Source organism: Tachysurus vachellii, chromosome 4 (assembly GCF_030014155.1).
Source record: "Tachysurus vachellii isolate PV-2020 chromosome 4, HZAU_Pvac_v1, whole genome shotgun sequence".
NCBI classification, from domain to species: Eukaryota; Metazoa; Chordata; class Actinopteri; order Siluriformes; family Bagridae; genus Tachysurus; species Tachysurus vachellii.
This window is the reverse complement of record NC_083463.1, coordinates 7,822,612-7,840,640: the sequence shown is the minus strand read 5'-3', so window position 1 is coordinate 7,840,640 and position 18,029 is coordinate 7,822,612. Positions and strand designations below refer to the sequence as shown.

At 41.9% G+C, this 18,029-nt stretch overlaps 1 protein-coding gene across 4 annotated transcripts; it reads left to right on the top strand.

Moving 5' to 3' along the window:
- The first annotated feature begins 166 nt into the window (after positions 1-166).
- orc1 (origin recognition complex, subunit 1) lies at positions 167-17,653 on the top strand. 4 transcript variants are annotated; one of them, XM_060867533.1, is made up of 19 exons: positions 167-415; positions 1,214-1,315; positions 1,478-1,605; positions 2,507-2,679; positions 5,362-5,740; positions 6,041-6,290; positions 8,233-8,355; positions 8,702-8,764; positions 10,373-10,474; positions 10,554-10,776; positions 11,243-11,349; positions 11,881-11,982; positions 12,079-12,250; positions 12,334-12,441; positions 13,991-14,140; positions 14,289-14,408; positions 14,839-15,005; positions 15,917-16,004; positions 16,999-17,653. In XM_060867533.1, exons 2-19 carry the CDS (start codon positions 1,218-1,220, stop codon positions 17,191-17,193), a joined length of 2,748 nt encoding a protein of 915 aa, XP_060723516.1. In that variant the 5' UTR covers positions 167-415; positions 1,214-1,217; the 3' UTR covers positions 17,194-17,653. The 4 variants fall into 4 exon arrangements, with proteins under 4 accessions (XP_060723516.1, XP_060723515.1, XP_060723514.1 ...); XM_060867532.1 differs by having other exon boundaries at positions 167-443; positions 10,551-10,776; XM_060867531.1 differs by having other exon boundaries at positions 168-415; positions 10,551-10,776.
- The last annotated feature ends 376 nt before the right edge of the window (positions 17,654-18,029 follow it).

The following is an 18,029-nucleotide window of genomic DNA, read 5'->3' as shown; positions in this document are numbered from 1 at the left end:
TATACACTGTTATTATTGTAAGTCTGAACCGATTCCCTTTCCTGGGTAAAGTACAGTGTGTTATTTAGGGGCAGAACGAGGCGCCCTACATAGTGCACTAAATACTAACATGTTTGAGATCCCGCCTATGAATAACAGCTTCCGGGTGAGATAACAATCACTTCCTCTGGTCAAGTAGGCGTTAACAGTAACAATACGTCATTTACGCGCGAAAAAAGTTGTCATTACTTTTGTGTAGTTTTGTTTTGTTCGGGTTTCAGTTGTTGTACCTGCAGATTTCGGTTTAGACGTTTTGTGTTGAGTTCCCAGCAGGATATATTATTGATATACGGTCACTGTGCACGATAGCGTTGAGATTTACACGTGATAATAGCGTGTAAAGGATTTACACGTGATTACACGTCCAAACCTTCAGGTGAGGAGGTCACTGGGGGAACACGTGGGTCAGTACTTTGATCTGTAACTCACGTGTGTGTATAAGTCTAATACAGATCTAATACACACGTGGGTCAGTACTTTGATCTGTAACTCACGTGTGTATAAGTCTAATACAGATCTAATACACGTGGGTCAGTACTTTGATCTGTAACTCACGTGTGTGTATAAGTCTAATACAGATCTAATACACGTGGGTCAGTACTTTGATCTGTATCTCACGTGTGAGTATAAGTCTAATACAGATCTAATACACGTGGGTCAGTACTTTGATCTGTAACTCGTGTGTGTATAAGTCTAATACAGATCTAATACACACGTGGGTCAGTACTTTGATCTGTAACTCACGTGTGTATAAGTCTAATACAGATCTAATACACGTGGGTCAGTACTTTGATCTGTAACTCACGTGTGTGTATAAGTCTAATACAGATCTAATACACGTGGGTCAGTACTTTGATCTGTATCTCACGTGTGAGTATAAGTCTAATACAGATCTAATACACGTGGGTCAGTACTTTGATCTGTAACTCGTGTGTGTATAAGTCTAATACAGATCTAATACACGTGGGTCAGTACTTTGATCTGTAACTCACGTGTGAGTATAAGTCTAATACAGATCTAATACACGTGGGTCCTTTGATCAGTAGGTACAGATCTAATACACACGTGGGTCAGTACTTTGATCTGTAGGTCGTGTGTGTGTGTGTGTGTGTGTGTGTGTGTGTGTGTGTGTGTGTGTGTGTGTAAGTCTAATACAGTCTCTTGATGGTTCCAGGAAAATGAGTCGCTACTTCACAAGACTACGTGTGAGAAGAACTTACACATGGTCCGGAAATCCAATAAGTGAAGACAGAAAGTTAAAGAAATTCTACTATGAGTAAGTGTAAAGCTTTATATTGTACTGTACAGTCATATGATCGATGTTTCTGACAACTGGACCAGGGAATAAAACGCAGCTCCATCACTCAGCTCGTGGTGGAATGCGGTCCAGTTTGGATCATGGCCCTTTTTTTTTTAAGATGTACGAAATGTTCCTCAGGTGTTTGAGCGTATCTACGGAAGGAAAGGTGGATGATACGGTGGTTTCTGTAGGTCAGTGTATTCTGATCGAAGGAGAGAATGATGACAGCCCGTTTGTCGCAAAGCTCCTCAAGCTTTTCTCTGATGGTAAGAAGGACGTTCTTCGTTCACACATTAATGATGTTCTCACCTTTTAGGCCACACACATGTTATTAAGGGACACCGTCTTATTTTCTGCTTTATTGTGACACCGATTTAGGACTCGGGTCAGGAAAGTGGTAGCTCAGTGGTTAAAGTGTTGGACAACCAATCGGAAGGTTGGGAGTTTAGATCCTAGGACCACGAGCTGCTCCTTTGGGCTCTAACGCTCAACTGCTCAGTTGTATAAATGAGATAAAATGTATGTCCCTGTGGATAAGAGCGTAGTGACAGACAGACTGTGTCTGTAGTGACTTGGACAGATTGGTGACTTGGGCAATATTTGATTGTGTTTTTTTCTTAATCTTTGATTCTGTCTCGCTTTCATTTAGACTCAGTATTGACTATTTAATCTTGATTTGATCTCAGCTACTCCTGGTCTTGAACTTTGATGGTCGTGACCACAGCTCTAATCTTATTTCTTCAGGATCAGGTAGACAGAATAGTTTTATGCAAATCATCTGATTTTCTATGTAGTCTTTAGATTGGATATATATCAGATACGTGCAACACTCCTGTGTGGATTTGGTTACTGTATATTTGCAGATTAGGTTCTTACAGATACCAAGAAATGTTTGAAATAACTGTTCAGGAAAATACTGGGGTAGTTTATGGGGTGAGTTTGTTCACATTAACGACTGATATAGGGTCATAAAAAAGGGGCGGGTTTATTCTGAGCAACGAACGCTTGTCATGTGTATGTAGTGGCTCAGATATGATTGGACTCGATTGGATTATTTGGATTATTATTATCAGACATGTGTCACTTCAGCTTTGTAATATGATTATAGCTTTTGTTCAGCTGCTCAGTCCCTGTGCATGGATTAAATAACCTCTGAATGTTCGTCAGACTCGGGGAAGCAGAAGAAGGCGGTGGTGCAGTGGTTTGTGCGGATGTGTGAAATACCCCAAAACAAAAGGAAGCTCCTGGGCCGGGACGCTCATCCACAAGAAATCTTCTATTACCAGGATCGCTCGTGTGATAACGAGGTGGACGCTGAGACCATCCTAGGAACAGTCCAGGTGCGTCTGTGCGTGCGTGCGTTTGTGCGAGCGTGCGTGCGTGCGTCTGTGCGTGCGTGCGTTTGTGCGAGCGTGCGTGCGTGCGTCCGTGCGTGCGTCCGTGCGTGCGTGCGTCTGTGCGTGCGTGCGTGCGTCTGTGCGTGCGTGCGTGCGTCTGTGCGTGCGTGCGTCTGTCTGTGCGTGCGTGCGTCTGTCTGTGCGTGCGTGCGTGTGTGCGTGTCTGTCTGTGCCTGTGCGTGTCTGTCTGTGCCTGTCTGTGCCTGTCTGTCTGTGCGTGTCTGTCTGTGTCTGTCTGTGTCTGTCTGTCTGTGTCTGTGCGTGCGTGCGTGTGTCTGTGCGTGCGTGCGTGTGTCTGTGCGTGCGTGCGTGTGTCTGTGCGTGCGTGCGTGTGTCTGTGCGTGCGTGCGTGTGTCTGTACGTGCGTGCGTGCGTGTGTCTGTGCGTGCGTGCGTGTGTCTGTGCGTGCGTGCGTGTGTCTGTGCGTGCGTGCGTGTGTCTGTGCGTGCGTGCGTGTGTCTGTGCGTGCGTGCGTGTGTCTGTGCGTGCGTGCGTGTGTCTGTGCGTGCGTGCGTCTGTGCGTGCGTGCGTGCGTGTGTCTGTGCGTGCGTGCGTGTGTCTGTGCGTGCGTGCGTGTGTCTGTGCGTGCGTGCGTGTGTCTGTGCGTGCGTGCGTGTGTCTGTGCGTGCGTGCGTGTGTCTGTGCGTGCGTGCGTGTGTCTGTGCGTGCGTGCGTGTGTCTGTGCGTGCGTGCGTGTGTCTGTGCGTGCGTGCGTGTGTCTGTGCGTGCGTGCGTGTGTCTGTGCGTGCGTGCGTGTGTCTGTGCGTGCGTGCGTGTGCCTGTGCGTGCGTGCGTGTGCCTGTGCGTGTCTGTCTGTGCCTGTCTGTGCCTGTCTGTGCGTGTCTGTCTGTGCCTGTCTGTGCGTGTCTGTCTGTGCCTGTCTGTGCCTGCCTGTGCCTGCCTGTCTGTGCCTGCCTGTCTGTCTGTGCCTGCCTGTCTGTGCCTGTCTGTCTGTGCCTGTCTGTGCCTGTCTGTCTGTGCCTGTCTGTCTGTGCCTGTGCGTGCGTGTCTGTGCGTGTCTGTCTGTGTCTGTCTGTCTGTGCCTGTGCGTGTCTGTCTGTGTCTGTCTGTCTGTGTCTGTCTGTGCGTGTCTGTCTGTGCCTGTGCGTGTCTGTCTGTGCGTGTCTGTCTGTGTCTGTGCGTGTCTGTCTGTGCGTGTCTGTCTGTGCGTGTCTGTCTGTGCGTGTCTGTCTGTGCGTGTCTGTCTGTGCGTGTGTGTGTCTGTCTGTGCGTGTGTGTGTCTGTCTGTGCGTGTGTGTGTCTGTGCGTGTGTCTGTCTGTCTGTGCGTGTGTCTGTCTGTCTGTGCGTGTGTCTGTCTGTCTGTGCGTGTGTCTGTCTGTCTGTGCGTGTGTCTGTCTGTCTGTGCGTGTGTCTGTCTGTCTGTGCGTGTGTCTGTCTGTCTGTGCGTGTGTCTGTCTGTCTGTGCGTGTGTCTGTCTGTCTGTGCGTGTGTCTGTCTGTCTGTGCGTGTGTCTGTCTGTGCGTGTGTCTGTCTGTGCGTGCGTGTGTCTGTGCGTGCGTGCGTGTGTCTGTGCGTGCGTGTGTCTGTGCGTGTCTGTCTGTGCCTGTGCGTGTCTGTCTGTGCCTGTGCGTGTCTGTCTGTGCCTGTCTGTGCCTGCCTGTGCCTGTCTGTCTGTGCCTGTCTGTCTGTGCCTGTGCGTGTCTTTCTGTTTCTGTCTGTCTGTGCCTGTGCGTGTCTGTCTGTGCGTGTCTGTCTGTGCCTGTGCGTGTCTGTCTGTGCGTGTCTGTCTGTGTCTGTGCGTGTCTGTCTGTCTGTGTCTGTGCCTGTGCGTGTCTGTCTGTCTGTGTCTGTCTGTGCGTGTCTGTCTGTGCGTGTCTGTCTGTGCGTGTCTGTCTGTGCGTGTCTGTCTGTGCCTGTCTGTGTCTGTCTGTGCGTGTCTGTCTGTCTGTCTGTCTGTCTGTCTGTGCGTGTGTCTGTCTGTCTGTCTGTCTGTGCGTGTGTCTGTCTGTCTGTGCGTGTGTCTGTCTGTCTGTGCGTGTGTCTGTCTGTGCGTGTGTCTGTCTGTGCGTGTGTGTCTGTCTGTGCGTGTGTGTCTGTCTGTGCGTGTCTGTCTGTCTGTGCGTGTCTGTCTGTCTGTGCGTGTGTCTGTCTGTGCGTGTGTCTGTCTGTCTGTCTGTCTGTGCGTCTGTCTGTCTGTCTGTGCGTGTGTCTGTCTGTCTGTGCGTGTGTCTGTCTGTCTGTGCGTGTGTCTGTCTGTCTGTGCGTGTGTCTGTCTGTGCGTGTGTCTGTCTGTGCGTGTGTCTGTCTGTGCGTGTGTCTGTCTGTGCGTGTGTCTGTCTGTGCGCGTGTGTGTCTGTGCGCGTGTGTGTCTGTGTGCGTGTGTGTCTGTGTGCGTGTGTGTCTGTGTGCGTGTGTGTCTGTGTGCGTGTGTGTCTGTGTGTGTCTGTGTGTCTGTGTGCGTCTGTGTGTCTGTGTGCGTCTGTGTGTCTGTGTGCGTCTGTGTGTTTGTGTGTGTGTGTGTGTGTGTGTTAATTTAAAAAAGAATCAGCTCAGATTGTTGATGGAACAGATTTGTAGAAGGCTTTTAGCTGTTAACCTGAACAGAGGTATCAGTAAAAATCAGTAAAATTTGTCTCTCATCCAGGTTTGTGTTTCCTTTTCAGATTCAACACGTTCCTGCCAAGGATCCTTTCCCAGACGATAAGAACAAAAACACTCTGTTTGTTAAACTTCAGTGGGACACAAAGAACTTTCAAGTCCTGGATCCTGAGTTGATGAAACCTCCTCAAAGCCCCAAATCTCCCCCGCCGGCCCGGCATGCACCACGACTCCGTGCTCTCCCCACCCCGGACCCCAGCGTGATAAAGCGGGCCATGTCCGGTGTGAACACCCGCGGGAGCATGAGCACCGGTAAGATGGGTTCCACCGGTGCCGAGTCGGCTCACTCCGCCTCCAAACTGTCTGCCGCCAAACTGCTGAACGTGAAGAGAAGAGGCAGAGTCTCCTCCAACCCAAACATCCGCAAGAAGCTCGACCTGTGCAGTGAGTGCTGCCGAGTGTTCTAGTCTGTATTTACACGAGTGCCTTTTTTTCTGCTCCATGTGTTTAGATGGGAAGAGAGGTTTTTAATTGTTTTTTTTAACAGTTAATTGCAGTAAAGAAAAAGCATCACATTTAGCAAGGTGCCAAATTTTTTTGGTGAAATTTGAACCAATCAGGCAGCTTTTTTTAATACATTTTTTTCTTTTAACTGTTTTAAACTCTGAATCTGTTCATCTGACTAGATCGGCATCTACGTACGGAGAAATAAACGACGTCAGATTGATTTATTTGATGTTTTAGGTCCGACGAAGAAACTAAGCAGAGATGGTGTTCTCGGGGAGACGTCGGACGATGACCAGGAGACGGAGGAAGTTCTGGCCAGCAAACTCGCCGCTTCTCCACCTCGTCGTATCTCCATCTCCATCCGTCTGACCCCGCTCCCTAAAATCATCTCTAACAAGACTTGCACTGAGAGGGACAATCTGTCCATCCGTCCTCTTCAGAGCCCAGACCGACCCGATCACTCTGCTTGTGACGACACCTCCAACAGGTCAGCTTAGAGATATGATGATAGTCTTCTGTTTAGTTTATGGGGGATGTGCTGTTATAGGAACATAATCAATAACCACTTAGTGTGTTATTCCTCTTATACCACAACAACGTGCCAAGTGTATATATATATTTTTTTTATCCTTTTCTAGTTATGTTTAATGTTGTGGACATTTAAATAAGTTAAAGGTGTGGTGCACGTTGTTTGAGAAATGCTTCAGAAAACTGAGTCAGGCTGACAAACAAAACAAAAGCGTAGCCAATGAGCAGAAAGGGGCGTGTCTTGTCAATATGCGGCGGAGAGAGTGTTCAGTGCGCATGTGTGACATCAGCAGAAAGCGATTAAAACATTGACATGGCGGATAAAAACAAAAAGCGATAAAGGCTTACGATAAGGCAAGAAGCAGGACCCGTGTTAATATAGGATCAGCTTTCCAGCGCTGGAGAGAACTGAACGTCTTCCGCGTGAAACGGAGCTAAACCTTTCACGGTACAACACACAGTACTACAAAAACACATCTGTATTACTATAGTATTACTCATTGAGTTCATTTACTGATAAAAATATCCCCACGGCCAGCTGCCCTAGCAGGTTCCGTCATAATAGTTGCCTGGGTTACGTATGTATGTGTGGGGCGGAGCTATCAAAACAGGGGTGACACCCATTTGAGTTAGGGGTGTGTTTGTTTTGGTGATTTCAAATGTCAACATTGGCTTTCAAACATTGTGCACCGCACCTTTAAATAATCTTCTGATTTTAATTATGTTCTAGAGGTCTTTCTTTAACACTCGTTCTCGTGTCTCACACACACACACACACACACACACACACGCAAACACTCACTAGCTAGTTAGTAGCTGACACTAGAGCTTCCTTCCCAAATGTTATTTCTAAAAGGTTTAATCAATTTTTAACCCATTTATTTGCAGCATCCACATAAACACACAAAGCCTCGAGGAAGCTGTTCTTATAGAAATGACAATGAATTAAAAATGCAATAATAAACCTGTTCCAGAAAATGAACCTTTTCATCCAACACACCAGCGATCCGTTCTGTCGGCAAAATAGAACTCGACCCATCTGGTATTTTCAATCAGTATCAACAGATGAATTATTACATCACTACAAGTCTGATCTAAAATGAGTCAAGACGTGTTTTTTTTTTTTTTTTTTTTTTTTTTTTTCCTTCCCCCCTCCGTTTACTCAGAATTTTAATGGTTGAAGAGAACACCTTCAAAATTTTAGCTTATGAACAAAAGAACAGAAATTGGTCAACACTCAAAACCCTGAGTCTTTTTATTTATTTCATTCATTCATTCATTCATTCATTTTCTACCGCTTATCCGAACTACCTCGGGTCACGGGGAGCCTGTGCCTATCTCAGGCGTCATCGGGCATCAAGGCAGGATACACCCTGGACGGAGTGCCAACCCATCACAGGGCACACACACACTCTCATTCACTCACACAATCACACACTACGGACAATTTTCCAGAGATGCCAATCAACCTACCATGCATGTCTTTGGACCGGGGGAGGAAACCGGAGTACCCAGAGGAAACCCCCGAAGCACGGGGAGAACATGCAAACTCCACACACAAGGTGGAGGCGGGAATCGAACCCCGACCCTGGAGGTGTGAGGTGAACGTGCTAACCACTAAGCCACCGTGCCCCCCTTTTATTTATTTATTTTTTATTATTTTACTTTTCTATTAATATCTTGCCCCTAATAGGTTAGATTAGAAACAGAAATACTTCAAAAAAAATCTTGAAATTCTTAAAGCCCTGAGGATTTTTTATTTCTCCTTCATATTAAGCACCACTGTGGAGTGAGACACGACAAAGAAATTCAACTCCGAACACGAAAACCGCTTTTATACCTTAATTAATGACTAATGTAAAGAAAAGCCTGCTATAAAAAGCTTGCTGCTGCTCATCCAGGGACTTGCTTGGAGTCGAGCCTCTGGAAGACGACGTGTTCGAGGCCGAAGCACTTATCGGTAAAGGCAGGACTCCTCGTAGGAGAGAGGCCACTCCCAGGAGAGCAGGTCTGAGGGGGCACAAGTGAGTTTGTCTCCCCTGCTTTATAGTGATGTGAGCAGACACACACTGCAGTTATGGTTGGTGATGGAGCTCCAACACTCACACACCTGATTTCATGTGTCTCGCACTACTTTGTTCGTGCACCAGCAGTTTTCTTTGCCTGTTGTTGTTCCTCCAAAGTCCCAAAGCACTGTGGTGAAGGATCATAATCTGGTCTGTAATATGGGATGTTATTACAGTATATACCACATACACGGGCCACCGATGGTTTTGCAACACACAGCTCTACACGCGTCTATTGAAAATTTAAGGAATATTAGTAAGCGTTTTGAAAATTGTAACTCGTGTGTATCTTGTCTGTTGGCAGCTCAAGAACTCCGTCTAGGAAGAGAGAGTCGGCTTCAGGCCGAGAGCCTGCGCTTGCTGTGCTGTAAGTACATGGTGTTTATAGGAAAACGGGCAACATTTTAGCAACTAAATCTAAGGTTTCTTTTGGGTTAAAACATGTGCACTTAGGTGATCTTCACCTACATGTTTGCATATACAGGTCAATGCAAGCATCTGCATCATGTGAGAGTGCGCGAGAGTGCTAATTATATAACCTAACCTATGTGTAGAATGTAGAATTGTATACTAATGGACTCTCCTGTTTTTAACACGGATAAGACAAATACTAGACTTTCTATATATACTGTGTGTGTGTGTGTGTGTGTGTGTGTGTGTGTGTGTATGTATGTATATATATATATATATATATACACATATACATATATATATTTATTTATATATATAATAGAACAAATAATAATAAATATTTTATATATATATATATATATATATATATATATATATATATATATATATATATATATATACATATATATACACACAGTACTGTGCAAAAGTTTTAGGCAGGTGTGAAAAAATGCTGTAAACAAAGAATGCTTTCAAAAATGGAAGTGTTAAACATTTACTTTCATAAATGAACAAAATGCAGTGAATGAACACCAAATATTGATTTTATTTAGTATTAAATATTTGATATTGATTGATTTTTTTTTTTTTTGTTTGCTTAATTCGCATTTTGGGGGGGGGGCACGGTGGCTTAGTGGTTAGCACGTTCACCTCACACCTCCAGGGTTGGGGGTTCGATTCCCGCCTCCGCCTTGTGTGTGTGGAGTTTGCATGTTCTCCCCGTGCCTCGGGGGTTTCCTCTGGGTACTCCGGTTTCCTCCCCCGGTCCAAAGACATGCATGGTAGGTTGTTTGGCATCTCTGGAAAAATTGTCCGTAGTGTGTGATTGTGTGAGTGAATGAGTGTGTGTGTGTGTGTGCCCTGCGATGGGTTGGCACTCTGTCCAGGGTGTATCCTGCCTTGATGCCCGATGACGCCTGAGATAGGTACAGGCTCCCCGTGACCCGAGGTAGTTCGGATAAGCGGTAGAAAATGAGTGAGTGAGTGAATGAATAATTCGCATTTTGTAAATTTACATAAATAAACACTCATTATTTATATTTCTGAAAGTATTCTTTGTTTACAGCATTTTTTCACACCTGCCTAAAACTTTTGCACAGTAGGGTGCAAAACAGTTTTAGTGACAGCAGCTATATATATATATATATATATATATATATATATATATATATATATATATATATATATATATATATATATATATATATATATATATAGATATATAGATATATATATATATATATATATATATAGCTGCTGTCACTAAAACTGTTTAAAAAGCTTTAAGATTTTATGGAATATCTCATTTTTCCTACCTCTATATTACCATGAATCTAGCCTTTGATGTTGAAATGTCATTAAAAGAGCAATAACTTAATAAACATATTTATGAAACCTATAATTTACAACAGACCAACAGACTTATTTGTGGCTCAGTCAGAGTAAAAAAAAACATCTTTATTGCTCAATAAAGGAAATAACCAGGATTAAAGTTAGTGTGTTTATGGAGTAAAATCTCAGTGTATGTAAACACACCTTGTTTTTGTGTTCATTCTGCTCTCAGGGCTGAAGAAGAGCACGAAGACTCACCTGCACAGACTACTGCCACTCCACGTTCCAAGAGGAAATCCGCTCAGCTGGTGTCCTCTCTCATTCGAAAGCAGCTGTGAGTTCTCAAGCTCAGGTACTGCGCAACAGTCTTTTCTCTTCTTAATCTGATCGGTGTATCGACTTGTTTCCAGCAGTGATGAGCTGCAGTCTGACGGGGAAGACGCGGATGACGACGGCTGCTTCGTGCCTTCGAAGCTCGACCTGGAGAGCAGCAGCGAAGAGGAAGAGGAAACGAAAATGGACAGTGAAGACGAGCTTGTAGTGAAGAGGACTAGGCGGTCGGCAGGTCCGAGAACGCCGTCTACCGAAAAGACTCGGGCTTCAGCGAGAACCCCTCGCAAAACTCCGAACAAGAAGGTACGGCAACACGGGAAGCGGTGAAATTTACTGCAGAATAGGAGATAGAAGTGAAACAGAAGAGCATCAAATGAATACATTTTAGGTTTCAGGGTTTTGCTCATTGGTCAAGCCTCAGTCTTTTTGTATCACAAGCTCAGATGCTATCCATAATAATAATCTGATTAAATAATCAGACGAAACAAAATGTAAGAAATAAAAAAGTGTTTCCCTCATCAACATTTTATGTTTGTTAAATATGAAGGAAAAAAATCATATCTTGAGATATTTTGCTATAGAATTGTCTGTGTTAAGCTCCTCAGCTTGTTCAATTCAACACGTTCGTGTCAGACTTCGATCTGCTATATTGAAACTATGTAAATGTCCCATGTACCAAATTGTAGTCCAATAGCTCTCACTTGAAGAGTGAGTTTTTCATTTTCAGTGCTTTTTTTTTTTTTTTTCTCCTCCGCACATGGATATATAGTCTGCTCCTCACACTCCCCGAACGCCTCGGCACGCCACTCCCAGCATTCCTAGCAGAAGCCTGCCGGCCAGGAAGCCTGGAAATGTATTGGAGGAAGCAAGGGCAAGGTAAGAGTCATAACTCTTTTCTTAAAAGCTTTTTATAATTTCTCGGGGTATTTTACAAAGCAGTGTGTCCTCAGGTGTATAAATAATATTATCAAGCCATTTATTTGTTTTTTTTCCATGTTTGAGTGATTTCTGCACTGTTTTTCTTTCTTTTTTTCAAGACATTTTCAGCGATACTAGGGTTCTTATCACCATGACTATTATTTTGCTGTTATTCAGACAGAGAAAATGGGCTGATGGATGTGACCGTGCATTGAAATCAACCTGAATAAACATCAAAGTGGTGTGACGGCGATATATATACGATTTATCTATGTCTTTGGTTGTTATTTATTTTAAATCCGGTAGCTATGTGAAATCTCCAACTCTACTGTAAAAAATTAAACCTAGCCTTCAATCCCTGTGCCAATAGAGAGGCTTTATGCTATTGTATATCACTGCTGCTTCATGTCTGGTCAAAATATTTTACTCTTGAATCGGCTTCAAAATTCTTCAATTTTCATTTGTTTTTTTTTTCTCTTTCAATAAAAGGCTGCATGTATCTTCAGTCCCCGAGTCTCTGCCATGTCGAGAGCAGGAGTTCCAAGACATCTACAACTTTGTGGAGAGCAAGATCATGGACGGCACTGGAGGGTGCGTCCTGCCGTGTCGTGCACCACGTTTCTCAATTCAACACCTCATTTGCATACAAAGTGGTATATAATTGCGTGCTGTGTGTTTGTTGTACAGGTGTATGTATATCTCAGGTGTTCCTGGCACAGGGAAAACTGCCACAGTGCATGAGGTGATCAGGTCTCTGCAGCAGGCAGCAGAGCAGGAGGAGATCACACCGTTTCGCTTCATAGAGATCAACGGCATGAAGATGACCGACCCGCACCAGGCCTACGTCCAGATTCTTCAGGTGTGTGCTACGGCTGTATTTCCACCTTCTCCTTTGTTTTTTTTTACTCATTCTGATCATGTTTGCGGTGCTGTGTATTTTAGAAATTAACAGATCAGAAAGCGACACCAGACCATGCTGCTGCCTTGCTGGAGAAACGCTTCAGTACGCCAGCACCAAAAAAAGAGACCACAGTGCTGCTGGTGGACGAGGTGAGGTCCCAAATCTGTCACAGGGTACCTGTGGGACTAGTGGGGGTGGGGGGGTGGGTATTATAAAAAATACTTATTTAAATCAAATATTATTATTATTATTATTATTATTATTATTATTATTATTATTATTATTATTATTATTAGTTATTATTTTTTTTAAATAAAATATTAATGAAATATTTTATTTTAGTAAATAATGAAGCCAAAAATATTTATTTAAATCAAATATTATTAATAATTATTTTAATAAAATTATATTAATTATTTTTTATTTTAGTAAATAATGAAGCCAAAAATATTTGTTTAAATCAAATATTATTAATAATAATTGTTTTAATAAAATAAAATTAAATATTTTATTTTATTAAATAATGAAGCCAAAAATATTTATTTAAATCAAATATTATTATTATTATTATTATTATTATTATTATTATTATTATTATTATTATTATTATTATTATTATTATTATTAATATTAATATTAATAATAATACTACTACTAATAATAATAATACTAATACTAATAATAATAATAATAATAATAATAATAATAATAATAATTATTATTATTATTATTATTATTATTATTCATTCATTCATTCATTCATCTTCTACCGCTTATCCGAACTACTCGGGTCACGGGGAGCCTGTGCCTATCTCAGGCGTCACTGGGCACCAAGGCAGGATACACCCTGGACGGAGCGCCAACCCATCGCAGGGCACACACACACACTCTCATTCACTCACACAATCACACACTACGGACAATTTTCCAGAGATGCCAATCAACCTACCATGCATGTCTTTGGACTGGGGGAGGAAACCGGAGTACCCGGAGGAAACCCCCGAGGCACGGGGAGAACATGCAAACTCCACACACACAAGGTGGAGGCGGGAATCGAACCCCGACCCTGGAGGTGTGAGGCGAACGTGCTAACCACTAAGCCACCGTGCCCCCTATTATTATTATTATTATTATAAAATATTAATTCAATATTTTTTAATTTTATTAAATAAAAGAGTTTGATCAGAATTGAATCAGTACAGGTTTAGAATTTGTGGAATCCTCACCCCTGTTATGTTACGGACAAATATCATGGCAAAAGTGGCTAAAAAATGTTACAGAAAGAAAAACACTTTCAAAGAAAACATTCAAAGTGGCCTAAGAACATTTAATCTTGTGTGATGTACAAGAATGGCTTAATGTCTCACTAATCTACCAAACAACTAGCTTCCTCAATGTCACCGTCTGTACAATATGACCCGTCACTGAGAATATCTCAAGTTGTCACATAGTAAAACTAATAATTAAATAAAAAACCCACACAAAATACAGTTTTGTTTAACAGTCACATTGTTAATCAAGTACAATGCCTAAATCATCTAATTTGCATATCGCAGCCCATGTTATGACATCACTTCACCATCATTAAGCGTGTACATAACGCTCTCTTGGTGAAAGTGTGTTAAATGGATAAACATGTACACTAGATTAATCTGAACACCAGTGATTTAATATAGTTATGGATTTTTTTTTTTCCAGCTGGATCTTTTATGGACCAGGAAGCAGAACGTCATGTATAATATATTTGACTGGCCAACGAGACGGCATGCACGCTTGGTGGTCCTGACCATTGCTAACACTATGGACCTGCCTGAGAGGATCATGATCAACCGTGTGGCCAGTCGCCTGGTAAATCTCCCATCAACAAGACCTTACAATAACTACAGTGTGATTTTTATGAGTTGTTGGACAAATTATAAGCATTAGTATTTGGATTCATTAGTAAACTATGTTTATGTTTAAGAAATTTGACCAATATGTGTGTTTGGCTTTGTAGGGTCTTACGCGCATGTCCTTCCAACCGTACACTTTTAAGCAACTGCAGCAAATCATCACATCTCGACTAAACCGAGTAAAAGCTTTTGAGGAAGACGCTCTACAGCTGGTCTCCAGAAAGGTAAAAAGGTTTAGTGCTTTTCCAAAAACCCACAGAGACGCAGCAAAGTTTATCATAAATGTGACCGAGGCAAAACGACCACAACTACAGAATAGAAAACTAAAGCAAATGTGATAGAACATCCCGAAAAACCATTATGCTGTAAGGAATAATGTCAGGAGTAGAGAAAAAGTTATCACAAATAAATCTAAATGAAAAGAAATTCTTCATGGAGGTAATACCAGTATCCACACTGGTCCTTAATGGTTTTGGTGTATAAAATAATGTCAGTTATTAGCTAAAGGCTATATTATATAAAGCACCATTTAAGATTCTGAAATAAAAGTAATGCCGCAGGAAGCCCACACTGAATAATGTCCTCACGTACTCCCTGTCAAAAATCTAAAACTCTTCCCTCTGACTGTCTGATTGCTTCTCTGATTGCCCCCAGGTTGCAGCTCTGTCAGGTGATGCACGTCGCTGCCTGGATATCTGCAGACGTGCCACTGAGATCTGTGAGCACGCCGATCAGAAGGGTGCCGTCGGGTTGGTTGGAATGAGTCATGTGATGGAAGCCTTGGACGAAATGTTCTCTTCATCCTACGTCACAGCGATCAGGTATGTTGGAGAACACGTGTGTGTGCGTGTGTGTGTGTGTGTATGTATGTATGTATATATATATATATATATATATATATATAGATAGATAGATAGATATAGATATAGATATAGATATAGATATATAGATATATATAGATATAGATATATAATATAATATTTTATATATATATATATATATATATGTATATATGTGTGTATATATATATATATATATATATATATACACACATATATACATATACAGGACTATCAAGTGTCACGCATTGAGAGTGACAGTCACACATTTCGGTCTTTTGTCACGCTCTCCCGCCACACATTGTATTTCTCACACAGAAAAACTTTTTATCATACATTTTGGGCGCTGCGGCATATTAAATATATCTGTCCGCACCCCTGTCTCTATGGAACCGGGAAGGAATCAAGGGCGAGCTCTTAGTCGAGCCTGACACTTATCAGCCAATCAAAAAAAGAGGGTACACAATCTGGGTAAGATTTAATGCAACAACCAATAAAAAAAAACGTATACATTAGAGAGGGTATTTTCGATGGTCTGTTTGAGCAAAACCTCAACACGAAACAGCTTGTCTCTGTACATGACATTGTCCTCAGTCATGACCCTAAAAATGGCTGGGCTTGAGCCGAACTTTTTTAAATGGGAGTCCAAAAAGGCAACAGACGCTTACAATAAACACCAGTCTCTCTCTCTCTCTCTCTCTCTCTCTCTCTCTCTCTCTCTCTGTGTGTCTGTGTGTGTCTGTGTGTGTGTGTGTGTATATATATGTATATATTAGAGAGGGCTTTTTTTTTTTTTTTTTTTCTTTCTTTAATTGACTGAATTTGAATCAATTATTTTATTTAGTTATATATTCCTGCTCCTTGTACTTAGTCATGATCCTGTTTTATTTCAGGTGTTCCTCACTGCAGGAGCAGCTCTTCTTGAGGGCAGTGATTGCAGAGTTTCGCAGGCTGGGTCTTGAAGAGGCCACTTTTCAGCAGGTAATGTCTGATTAATGTGTGGCTGTAAGGTGACCATCATCATCATATTCGTCTGTGCAAATGTCATCATTGCGTTGTCTGTTGAAGACTGGAGACTTAAAACCACTTCCATAATGAGTTAAATTTAGAGTAATGGTTTAGAAACATGTTCACATGTGCTTGACTCATAAACAGATCATTACAAAAACCTTATAAAGTGCCAGATGTTTTGTAAGATTTATTTATTTATTTATTGGATTATGTATGACTTAATAGCCAGATTAAATTATCGAATATTTTGTAATTAATTTTCTCCCTACAGATAAAATAGAGCTGAAAGCACAGATTTGTTTATAAGAAACAGACAAGGAAAAAGTCAAAATGTCAAAATTTTCAAAATTAAGTCATTTAAATCTGCAAATTACATTCATTTCTCACTGACTTTATTACTGTAAGGAATGTCCCAAAGTGTTTTATTCCTTTAACTGTATTTGTATTTTTATTATCATACAGCAATTTTCCAATACTAATTTTTTGTTTAATAAACAACACATTATACTACTTAGATATACTACTTAGACAGATTTACACTCTCCTGTAAATAATCGTTCTATCAGCCTCTTTTTTTGCCCCCTTACTCTTGACTTCACAAGAGACAAAAAAAATATATAGCTGTGTTTAAATAAAAAAAAAAAAAAAAGGCAAAATGGCTGACTGTTTACGAGCACTGATACTGGAGACTCCTTCCAAAATTAGAAATGCTTGTTTTCTCATCACAGCAAATTTCAATTTTTCTAATTCCATTTATGTAGAGAATCTTGCATACTGCTGCTGTTATAACTGAGTGTTTATGTAACTAGCACGATTTGAGACTCCAGCAGCGCATTGGTGTAGTCGTATCCGTGGCAACGGCTCACACTCTTTCTCACACCCTAAGCCTGTTGAAACAAACAGTATGGCTGACCTTTGCATAGAATCAGTTGGTGCTAAATAAGTTTCTATTCCTCTTTCTCAGGTGTTTGTACAGCACCAGGCCTTGTGTCGGGTAGAAGGGCTGCAGCCGGCGAGCGTGTCCGAGAGCCTGGCTGTGTGTCAGAGGTTAGGAGCTTGTCGTCTGCTCCTGCTCGAGCCCAGCCGTCTGGATCTTCTCCTCCGTGTTCGCCTAAATCTCAGCCAGGATGATGTGTTGTATGCATTGAAGGGAGATTGAGGTGTGAGTGAGGGACAGACTCACTTACACTTACACACACACACACACAGAGACTGACATTAATTCAGAAGCTATACATTAAAACCTCAGTGAAGCTGAAATGGAGTTTATACATTGTTGGATTTACACCAACAGATGAACTCCGACTCTAGGTAGTGACATCGTGCACTTACAAGAACAATATTTTTACATCGAATTGGGCTTTTCAGTCAAGTAATTCACTAATGCGTTGGTGCGGAGCAAGAAAGAGACAAGCAAAGAAATAATGTGTTTTTAACATTGGAGAGCAAGCCTCCCCATTCTGTATTCAGTGCTTATTGTCCAGGTCTGTCTCGGTGTGTGTGGGATGAATGTTGTAGCTCTGTCATGAGCCAAATAATTTTATAATGTTTATGTTTTTAGTTTTAATATCATTGAACTACAAAATAAAATGAACTACTATTAAATAAATATTGAAAATGATTGTGTGAGAGTGTGAGCGTGAGAGAGTGTGAGTGAGTTTGTGTGTGTGAGCACACCCGTAAGCCTGCATGTGTGCATTTCACAAGTATAAGGTCAAAAGAAACTAAATCTGTGGTCTCAGGACTTCCTGTTCATGAAAAAAGTGGTCAAACCAAACAGAGAGTAAATAACTATGAACCAAACTCAACTTTCTAATAACATATATGCTTATTGCATGAGAGAGATTAGTATAACTACAGCTTCGGGTCATTCACCGCTCTTGGGGGGGGGATGGAAAAAAAAAAAAAAAAGGTAAAAAGTAGTTCCTCTCCTAACGTACAGTATGCATTAAGAGTCTGTAGTCTGTGTCATCTATCTGTGTGTACAATTTTAGT

Excerpts from the sequence above, each read along its gene's own strand:
- orc1 (XM_060867532.1), top strand. The coding sequence starts at position 1,218 with ATGAGTCGCTACTTCACAAGACTACGTGTGAGAAGAACTTACACATGG. Across the intron at positions 12,442-13,990 it reads CAGTGCTGCTGGTGGACGAG|CTGGATCTTTTATGGACCAG; the intron begins GTGAGGTCCCAA and ends TTTTTTTTCCAG. Across the intron at positions 16,005-16,998 it reads AAGAGGCCACTTTTCAGCAG|GTGTTTGTACAGCACCAGGC; the intron begins GTAATGTCTGAT and ends CCTCTTTCTCAG.